General features: G+C 34.6%; 4 protein-coding genes and 1 non-coding gene across 5 annotated transcripts; 2 read left to right on the top strand and 3 right to left on the bottom strand.

Annotated features, from left to right (window-relative positions):
• The first annotated feature begins 1,616 nt into the window (after positions 1-1,616).
• LOC112493486 (small nucleolar RNA snoR77) lies at positions 1,617-1,738 on the top strand. The gene has a single exon (XR_003057968.2). It is a non-coding gene; the product is annotated as a small nucleolar RNA snoR77 (small nucleolar RNA).
• A 28-nt stretch (positions 1,739-1,766) lies between these two features.
• Positions 1,767-3,418, bottom strand: LOC107429932 (uncharacterized). Its single transcript, XM_060817260.1, has 3 exons — positions 2,831-3,418; positions 2,665-2,731; positions 1,767-2,627 (listed from the first exon to the last, which is right to left on the bottom strand). The coding sequence occupies exons 1-3, from the start codon at positions 2,983-2,985 to the stop codon at positions 2,376-2,378; spliced, it is 474 nt and encodes a 157-aa protein (XP_060673243.1). The 5' UTR covers positions 2,986-3,418; the 3' UTR covers positions 1,767-2,375.
• Positions 3,419-3,571: 153 nt separating this feature from the next.
• LOC107429929 (glycosyltransferase family protein 64 C3) lies at positions 3,572-4,728 on the bottom strand. The gene has a single exon (XM_016040704.4). The coding sequence runs from the start codon at positions 4,722-4,724 to the stop codon at positions 3,699-3,701; it is 1,026 nt and encodes a 341-aa protein (XP_015896190.3). The 5' UTR covers positions 4,725-4,728; the 3' UTR covers positions 3,572-3,698.
• A 70-nt stretch (positions 4,729-4,798) lies between these two features.
• On the top strand, positions 4,799-6,798 carry LOC107429936 (uncharacterized). Its single transcript, XM_016040714.4, has 3 exons — positions 4,799-5,148; positions 5,671-5,802; positions 6,433-6,798. Exons 1-3 carry the CDS (start codon positions 5,014-5,016, stop codon positions 6,517-6,519), a joined length of 354 nt encoding a protein of 117 aa, XP_015896200.1. The 5' UTR covers positions 4,799-5,013; the 3' UTR covers positions 6,520-6,798.
• A 2,438-nt stretch (positions 6,799-9,236) lies between these two features.
• Positions 9,237-10,180, bottom strand: LOC107429949 (protein SMALL AUXIN UP-REGULATED RNA 9). The gene has a single exon (XM_060817704.1). It carries the CDS (start codon positions 10,065-10,067, stop codon positions 9,549-9,551), a length of 519 nt encoding a protein of 172 aa, XP_060673687.1. The 5' UTR covers positions 10,068-10,180; the 3' UTR covers positions 9,237-9,548.
• Between the last annotated feature and the right edge of the window lie 274 nt (positions 10,181-10,454).

The raw sequence follows: 10,454 nt of genomic DNA, 5'->3' as shown, positions 1-10,454 counted from the left end.
TAAATATTTAGTTTGGCGTTACAACTTACAATTTGATTTAGGATTTGGAATATGAGGATGTAAAAGAAAAAAAAAATATATATATATATATATTAAAAATCAATATATAAAAATGGAAAAAAAAATTTAAAAACTAATATATAAAAATGAAAAAAATATTCTAAAATTAATATATAAAAATGAAAAAAATAAAAAATATATAATTTTTTAGTTATATAATATATTATTTGGATTGGATTGGATTTATATTTCCAATCCATAACCAATCCAATCTATACAATTTATAATATTTTGAACCCAATCCAATTCAATTGATGTAAAAATCCAATCCAAACCGTGAAAAATGGATTGGATTGGATAGATTGAACGGGTTTGATTGAATTTTACCCACCCCTAATAATAATGTTTATCAAAATTTGAACCACAGCTTCTAGATTAGGAAGTGAGATAATTTAAGGATTTCTTCCTTGCAAAGTTTGTTCATTAAATTATTACAATTTGATGTGATAAAATGATTCATTATAAATATTTTATTAATTGATGGACTAGTATGAAATAAGGAACATGTACAAATGAGCTCATAAATTAAACTCAACACAAAACAATAAAAATAATATCACTTTATTTCTCACATCAATTAGTTGATAAACGTTTTGATATTCTAGCGTTAAGGTCCATATTTGATGAAAAAGCAATTGCCTATATTTTGTTCATATATATATATACATATATATTGTTTTGGTTGGTGTTCTCTAAATTTATCCTAGGTGAAAGTGATGGGACAACTAATCAACCAACCCAACATACATTATGGAATTTGGGAGGGGAGATGTGTGGAAGCACCAAAATAGAATATTGGAATATGCTTCCTGAAAAAGAATTTTGCTTTCAAATGAAATTGTTCATATCTAGGATAAAAATTAAAAAAAAATTAGTTAATTGCTTATAGTTATTTTACCCCTATAGTTCCATCTTAGATAGATATAACTCGCATTTTTATAATTTAATTGCTTATTTTTGGGGAAATAAAAAAAAAAAAAAAAAAGAGAACAATCAAACTATTGGGCTCTGTTTATCAGGCCGTGCAGATTACCGGCCCAATATTGGTGGACTTATCATCTATCAGACCTGCGAGAAGAGTTCAAACCAGACTCAATATTTGGAGGGTAAATTGGTAAATTGATTTACCCATCCCAGTTTATCTGCCTATAAATGGATCTGAAACTCTTCCTTGTACGAAATAGTTGCAGTAGGGTTAGGGTTTCCGCCGAAGGCCAAAAGAAATTAGGGCAGACGCGGAAGAATTTAGCGAATTTACTACACAATTTGTAAATGTAAAGGGGCTGGAGTTTGGCTCTTTGGCTGTAAAATACAGTGCCATAGAGATGAATGCAGCTCCCAATAGAAACAAAGCTCAACCTTTTCCACTTAGCTGTTCGCTACGAATTTCTCCAATTCTAGCGGATTTCCTTGGTGAGGCTGATATATTCGTTTGAAATTCACCGTTTCCAATCATATTGCTATACGATTCGATTATATATGTGTATATATAAATATTTGTTTGAATTAAAATTACGTTATAAATTAAAAGTTGGGTCATATTCGAGTAGTAATTCAGGCAGCCCCTTTGCCTTTGCTATGACAAGGGAGGCGTTTAACTGCTCGTAAAGCAATATCTTTTGCTCTTCAGACTTGCTGAGATTTTCGTTGAAGCTGGTCTAGTAAGCCTAAGTACATTCTTGCTTTTGATTTCCTATTTTTAGAAATTTGAAGATTTCAATTCCTATTTGATATTCTGATATTTTGATTTTGAAGGAGCATAAAGTGTTGGTCATTCTCATCATCAATATAAAAAAAAAAAAGTAATCTAAATTTTTTTCCCCAAGAATTCACTGTCAGTGTGCTTATATTTCTTTGGCAATGTACATGTTTTTCTAATAACCAAAAAGCTTAATGACAATTTGTTACCAAGAGATGGGATTAGGCGTTATTTTGGACTGTTCCTATTGTTGTTGTTGCTGCTGCTGCCGGTATAATAGCATTCTTGCAGCTCCTAATCCATTCCATCCAACCCAAAAGCTGTAGCTGTACCACCACTGCAACCAAAATTGCACTCATCTGTGTCCATCATGTCCACCTCTTCGGCATCCATGGGATCTGACATTTCCTCTTCCTCTCCTCTTGATGTCACAGGAAGATTGTATTGTCCCCATGGAACAATGGCTAAGCATGAATTGGTTTGTTCTTTGCCCACTTCATACTTGTCTTGCTTCAATGTTTTTGACTGTCCCAACAAAAATATATCTGCCAGAAATTGAATTGGAAACTATAATTAACTTGGTTAATTTGGCAAATGATACATCAACATTCATTGATCAAAACCCAATGATGAAATTGTTTTGTTCAAATGCTTGAGCTTCTACGAAGATAAATAAGAAAGTAGGACATGAGTCTGTCTGTTGGCGGTGATTACCCTTTAGACCCGGAACCAAGTTAGAGTTGAGGATGATGGAAAAATCAGGTGGAGGTGGTAATCTCAAAAGCGGTGTGTCTGTAGGGTTATAGAGGACAAGGGCTTTCTCATCCGAGGGACAAATTTCTTCTGGAAAAGATTCTTGTGCAGCATGCTAGAGCTGCCCGTCGAGTGTGGTTCTTGTGGAAGACCATGTTCCACTGTCTGAGGTGCTGTAGTTCTTGAGTCTTCATTTCTAATCGGAAATATTTCAGCATCCTTGAAATTCCAACACACAGAAATAAAAATATAAAAAAAAACGAGAATAGCTAAATTTATGCCAAAATAAGGGCATTGTTCGCTAAAAATCAAAGCAACAATAAATTATAAGAACGGAAATACAGATTGAGAATCGATTGCAAGTAAGAACTTTTGAGAGAAAGACGTACCAGTCTTCTGGCTTTGGTGGAAGGCAAAGAGAAATAAACGGAAGAGAATTCCTCACATATATCATCAAAATCCTTGCGTTTCATTTTCGTTAAGATTACGGAGCGAATTTCCTAACAGGTTTTCTGCTTGAAACCTCTCTTTTCAGTTCAATTATTCCAACCCACACACGCCCTTTCCCCTTTCCTTTCCTCTCTTCCTTTTGGAGATTCTCTCAAAGTCTCATCTCTATGAGCTTCCTACCTGCCTTCTGTTAATCTTATCTACAATTCATTTTTGGAATTAATTTGGAGTGAATCCCTTTTTGCAAGGTAAGGTTTTGCCTTTTGGGTGGTTTCTTAGCGGTTTCTTCTTTCTCCAAATACACCCATTTCACGCGTTATTTTAATTCTTTCCTCTTAATTTTTAATTTTATTATTTTTAGTACCTTTGATAGCCTAAAGCTCAAACTAGATTTTAGTCCAATTATTGTTCACACTCTCATGAGGAAGAAAGGGACCCAACTGACTATCACCTGATTGATTAGTGACCAGCTCTCTCCAACTACTCAAAGCCTCCAAAATCCGTATTTGATTATTTATTACCAAATTATACAAATTTAGTTATGCTGTAAATTTTAACAAGCTTGAAGTCGAAGTTCTTCTTTATATACTAATAAAAAGCATTTGGTAATTCATATATCAAAACAAATTACTTTTCCTGTTATTAAAAATAATAATAATAATAAATAGCTAAATAGCCAAAATCTAGTTTGTTTTTGCCCTTTTTTTTTTTTTACATTTCGTCAATTCTTTTTCGTTTATTGATCACAAAAGACCAATTTCCTACCTTTTTGACACAGTCCTTGTTCACCAACTGAATTAACTACCTTCCCATAACTATATCTCAACGGCATTTTTCCCATCACCCTATGAAACTCTCTTATACATTCCCCTCTCCTCTTCCTGTGCTCACCTCTCCTACTACTCAACCCCACCTGAGCCACCTCTCCCATTAATCCTCGCCGTCCATCATCAATGTCATCCTTATCGTTACGAGCATCCCCCCAATCTCTAGCCCTCTCTGCCCCTACCAAAATGGGCCCAGCATTCACCTCGTCCCCCACCACAAAATTCATCAATATATCCTCGCAATTCCGCATCCGATCAACGATCTCCCTCATCCGATGCATCGCGGCCCCACCACCGCAGCTGTACTGGAACAGATACTCTGTTTTCAATATCATGGACTTGGTTAGCACGATCGAATACCTGTCAGGATGGACGGTGTAGATCCATTCCTTCCTCGACAGATCAAAGTCGTGCGATCTGGCAAAGAACCCGATCAAGCGGTCAGGGTTCGCTCCCCATATTCTGAAAGCGAAAGCAAAGGACTTCGAATCGATCTCGACGTCGTCGTCGCAGATCAAGACGGCGCGTGTCTCCACGGTGGGTCTAGGGAGGAACCGGGCGTTGAGGCTGCTGGAAGGTTGGCGGAACAAAGAGATGGCTGCGGAGCCGAACGAGGAGAGAGTGAGATTATGGGCCAATTCTTCAAGGGTTTGGGCTGATGTGGAAGGGTTTCCCCAGAGAACAAGCACCGCCGAGACGATCGGGGAGGCCGAATACGCGGCGGTAATTGATTGGAGGAGAGGGATGCGGGACTCCGAGAAGCCGTTGATGAGGATCGTGATTTGATCAGAGCGGAGAGTTCGTGGGTCCCGATGCGATGTGGGACCGCATGGATCAGCTTCAAGCATACGAAGGGAAAGCACGGAATAAGATTGGAAGAAGAAGAAGAAGAAGAAGAAGAAGAGTAAGAACAAACTCGTTAATAAGAGATTCATCTTCGTGTTTCTTCGCGGAATCCAAGTGACTTTGATTGGAGGATTGAAGAATGTTCCTTTTTTTGTTTGTCTGAGTTTGGACTTTAAAAATGATGGTTAAAGTTCAGTGGCAAAACTGATATTAAAAGAAGATTGAGGTGCGGTTTTGTAGATGAGAGGGTGGGTTGGTTCGTAAATTTAGTTGTTGACACGAAGGAAATTCTCGTCCATCAGATTGTCTCAACGGGATAACCAGGGAAAAAAGAAGCTGGTAAGACTAGCACAGTTGCTTGTGAGGAACTGAGCTCAAATGGCGATGGCGATGCCCTCCTTAAAGCTCAACTTTTCACGAATTTTGGCACCAAAGACGTCAAGTAGCAGGACATTCTTGAAGCCTGCACGTTGCTCACCCCTCCAGCAAGTTCGAGTCCAAGAAAAACAACCGGTATTCATTCATTTTTTTGAGCTTCATAATTTGCCCATTTGTTTACCTAAGCTATTTGATCTCGATCTCACTTCCTTTTTTGTATTCCTTAAAAGCTTGAGTGAACAACGTGGGTTCTTGTGGGTTAGTTTATTTTGTAACTGTAATTTATAAATGGAATTCTTCCGTGGGTCTATCGTGTGCTGTCCTTTTGTTTGCTCTGTGATATTTTAAATGTATAAAACATGTAGGTAAATAGATTAATATAGAAAAAAAGCCAAAAAAAAAAAAAGAAAAAAGAAAAAAGAAAAAAAGAAAAATTCTATTGAGCTTCTTCTTCTAGTGAATTTTTTTTTTCCGCCGAAATTTTGGCTGGTAGATCATAATTTTTAACTTTTATAATTTGGGTTCATTTTGAAGGACTTAAATCATGTTATTAAAACGGAGTAGGATAATGATCTCAATCTGAATATTGTGCTGTTTTATGCTATATTCTTGCTACATTATATCCTAGTGTCTCACTTTGGTCCAGTTGCTTTGAAGGCTGATGCAGGAATTTTATGTGAACCTTGCAATGGTAAAGGATGGTTAGTTTGTGACTTTTGCAGAGGGCAAAAAACCAATGTGAAAGCTGATAACAATCGGATATACCGGCGATGTCCATCTTGCAGAGCTGTAAGTTGGTTTAATCTGCACTTTGTTTTATAAGCTTATGAAATTCGATTGACTTGATGGGATTGCATTTTTATGGTTATCAAATCAAAATATATCTGCGGCAAGGTGAAAAGTGACATAAAAAAATTGTAGTTGTACATGGCATGAACTTGAGTATGTATGATATGGCATTAGATATGCTATCTGCTTATGGCTTTTAAACATGTGGTTTAGGAATCAAATTGAGGAGTACAATTCCTAGTTTCCAAGAATTGCTCTACAAAGCCTTTTTAGTTCGCTAAATCCATATGTTTCTTCTTTATGTGGCAAAATGGATCATGTGGAGTGTGAAAACTGTTATGTTGTAGGAATATCACACCATACTCCATGCCATGTTGTTGAGTCCTATCTTTTCTAAGGAAAGTTTGATTTATCTGTTAAATCTCAATTGATGCACTATTTGCAGTGTATCCTGCCTACCCTTATTTTGTTCCTCTCTTTTTTCCTTCTTCGTCATGCCTTCCTTTTTGTGTTGCATACGTCTATTGACTGGCATGCATTCATCCTACGGTTTCATGATGCCATTTTATGGAAATTCATGGAACAGAATGATTTGAAAGTTTTTGTTTCATTCTCCACATTTTGCTGCAGATTGGATATGTCTTGTGTTCGAGGTGCAAAGTTTTCAAATGTGTTACATTCCCAAATTACAATGATGGTGAAGACTTATCCTTTTGAGCGTCTAAGTATTGCAGGTTGGTAAAATGATTATATTTGTGAGTAGGATTTATCCAAATACTATGATTTGCAAGGGGTTTTATTTTACTGTTTTGAACAGCTTCAAGTTTTTCCTTCTATGTGATTCTTTTTTGTTTTTTCTCTCAAGAAGGTTCCATCAAGTACATCTGTAACTTTGCATATTACCCGTATAGAAAAACCAAATTGTTGGATATTAATCAATTGTATTTCTTTATCAATGAAAGTGAAATAAACTTTAACTGAAAAGTAAAAGGGCCATCTTTTCTATTATGATTATATTATTTTGGCACGTGGTAGTGTCTAAATTGCCGAGCAGGGTAACATCTTCCTTTCTCGATAGTTTTCAGTTTTCGGTTGAATCACGGGGTAGTTGATTACCATACAACCTTATTTGATCACTATTAAAAAAAAAGAAAAAAAAAAAAGGGGGGGGGGGGGGGGGGTTGATTTCAGCACCTTTTATGAAATAAACAATAATTTTATATCTGTACATTTTGCACACCGTGCATTGCCTTTTTTTCTGAGGCTTAATTGAAAAGAATTTGATGAGTCACGCTTGAGACATTAATGTTATACTTCCCAAAGCCTGAATTAAATGTGACCATGTGGAATGCGCTATATGAGAATTTTAAAATAAAGCTCTTTTGCTTAACTTGATATTTGTGCAAAATAGCTGTAAAATAATATTGTTAGGTTATACATGTGTTTTTGGGAAAATGAAAGGGAAAAGGAGGATGACAAAGAAAATATTCAGTACTCGGACAATATAATATTTCTTATTCATAAACAGACCCATTAGATGGTCTATTGATACAATTTTTATTCAGATTCATTATATCATATTACCAGCAATATCGTGTTCCAATGCTATAATAGAATGAATCCTGATTTTCGATCCTAATGGTAGTATGAACCCCTTGGGCATACATGTTTATAAGAAACTCGTGTAAACTGTTTAGAAACTGTCTCTCAAATCTAGTACTCATAATCTAATAACCAATATTAGTGGCAAGTTTTGATTTTGCTTGCTCATAATGGGTTGAGTAAAAAGTTGAATATCCAGCACAAATAATAGATATAATTTGGGTGTCATTTCAAATTCATTTATACAAGTGGAACCATTATTATTAGTTTGATGTGTTTGATTAAAATGCGAAAACTCAAAAACGCATAGGATGCTTTGGTAGTAGGGCTGGCAAAATTGCGGACTAAACAAGTGGAAGTTGAAAGTAGTTTGCTTAAGAGTTAAACATGGAATCGCAGCTTCTATAATATTATATAAAATATGCATTGGAGTTCATATTTTAGAGATTGCTTCTGACTTCTGAACTCAACTGTCCAAGGTCCTAAAACTCCTACTGCATTTCAGAATTTCATACTAAATACATTGCCCATTAGATGATTCAGTCCCAAAGCTCATAACCTAATTCTACATATAACTTTCCACATTGTCATTATCACGGCTAAAGTTTTGACCAATTCACCAAAAATAAATAAATTAATATTTCATCAAATTTATGTTAATTTTAATTTAATTTTTAAAATTATAACTTATATCTTTTTAGGGGATATAAAAGAAATTTTTTGAAAAAGTATGAATGAAATAATAAAATAGAAAAATAAAACTATTTGAAATAGGATGGAAAGTAATAATATTTTTAAAATCGTAAAAACGAAATTGTATTTAAATTAAATTTTAGAGGAGATAAATGAGATTAATAAAAAAATTTAAAGAAAAAGAAAAGGCTAAATTCCTTATCAAGTCTAGAGATCTTTTTCATTAAAGTTGTCTTGTAATTGAAAATATTTTTATCAACTGTTCTGCTTTTCAAGACCGATTATTATTTTGTTACCAAAAAAGAAAAAAAAAAAAGAGATTATTTTGTAGTATTTAATATTTAATAAATTTCAAGAAATGACTCGTTTATCTTATGTGGTTTTTTCTGTGTTAATGTTGAACTGGAAAAATATTTATTAAAGGGTTTTATGTAAAAGATGTTGCAACATGTAATATATTTATTTACCAAAAAAAAAAAATGATGCAATTATTTATTTATAAGGAAAAAAAAAAAAGATGTAATATATTTGGCTTGCCATTTCTTTTTGTGGTTCATTTGGTTTACTGGACAAGTCTCGAAAGACTTTTTTACATATAAAAGTAAATTAAAATAACACAAGAAGTTTCTATCATAAATGAAATGAATTCAATATGGTATATGTTTTCCTTGATTTTTATGTTGAAATGCAAATTTTCATCACCGGGATAGTCCATTCCAGCACTTAATCAGCTATTTAACATTCATTGCACTAGAGTTCCAAAGCTTTGTAAGATAGAGAGAGAGAGAGAGAGAGAGAGAGAGAGAGAAGGATTAAAAAGGAAATATCCATCCGCAACAAATTTATATTCATAATTGAAAATTATTTGGCAGCCGAAAGGTAACTGAACTCTAAAGCATTTGTTCCCCCCACCTTTTTTTTTTGTTTGGTGTAAATGGGGCCCAACTAAGCCCCAAACAGAGCAGAAGTGCAACAAAACCTCTCTAAAGGGCACAAAGTCTACAAATCACCATACAATCAGCTCTCAAATATCACTAAAACGCCGATCATTTCTTTGCCTACATTCTCAAGTAAAGGGAATTGTCAAATATACCATCATTCGTGACCATTGGCCTCATCAACAAGACTCAAAACAGAATTTCACTAAAATCCATGTTTATTGACCATAACATGTTTGGATTAGATCAAACAAATTGTACCTGTTTGAATGCCTGAAAAAATGCAACATTTGAAATCGGTTATCATAACACAGATACTAAAAGCAAGCCGTATCGTTTTTGATGAATTTCTTCATTGATTCTCAAAAGGGGTTGCTCTTACATCTCCATAACATCTTATTCTCTCTGTCTCTCTCTCTCTCTCTCTCTCTCTCAAATACATAGCCTCCCTCTAAATCAAAGTGGGTAAAAAAAAAAAAAAAAAAAAAAGGAGATGAACATATTTTTTCAAAACTATCTGCACATTGGGCTCTCAGGATGATGATAAAGAGAAATCTGGGCATCAGATGAGCCGCATTCCTCTTTGTTAAGCCTATATTTCTTGAAGCAAAAAGGGTCTCTCTTTTCCTCTACCATCTTCAATATACTTTCGAACAGAGAAACCTCACATGGAATCCTCAAAATACCAGCCTGTTCAAACCCAAATTCTTCCTCTGCTTCTCTCAACAGGATGTGAAATGCATGGTGACCCAGATACTCCATTGGAATAACGAATCTCTTCTGTTCTTCACCAACGCAAACCGCCAGATAGCCTTTGGGAACAGAAATGCTTGAAGCTTCACAGATTGTTTTATCTGATATAGAAAGCGTTCTTTTCAGGAACTTGATGCTTTTGCTTCCACTTCTGTTGTTGTTGTTGTTGTTGCTACAAATGGTGGTGGATTTTGATGAATTAGCAAGTTTTCTCCACTTCTTTAGGATTTGCTGAAGCCTAACAATGTCTCTGATCTTGTTAGACTTCTTTGAATCCATGATGTTGAAGCAGATTTTACAATATATATATATATTTTTTCCCTTTTGGGATTGGAATGGCCTACTTGCTAATGTCAACACAACGATTGGGTACTTTGAATTTATAGGGGTTGAAGCTTTTCAGTTTTTGAATTTTTTAAAAGCTCATTTTTCTATTTTCTAATTTCTATAAGATGGAATATGTTGGTATAGAATTTAAAATCGTAGACCCACTGAAAAAATAAAGTCTGTTAGTTAAATCCCAAAGTTGTAGCCTAATATAAATTTTTTTGAATTTATTTTTATTTTTTCAAAGGACAAAATGCTTTAAACCCAGATGGGGCTTGGTGACTGGAAATGAATTGGAGTGAGATTTTGAGTTTTTTTTTTTTTTTTTTTTTTTGCTGA

Source organism: Ziziphus jujuba, chromosome 5 (genome assembly GCF_031755915.1).
Source record: "Ziziphus jujuba cultivar Dongzao chromosome 5, ASM3175591v1".
In the NCBI taxonomy this organism is placed as follows: domain Eukaryota; kingdom Viridiplantae; phylum Streptophyta; class Magnoliopsida; order Rosales; family Rhamnaceae; genus Ziziphus; species Ziziphus jujuba.
The sequence above is the reverse complement of the archived record's forward strand: the minus strand, read 5'-3'. Positions and strand labels throughout refer to the sequence as shown.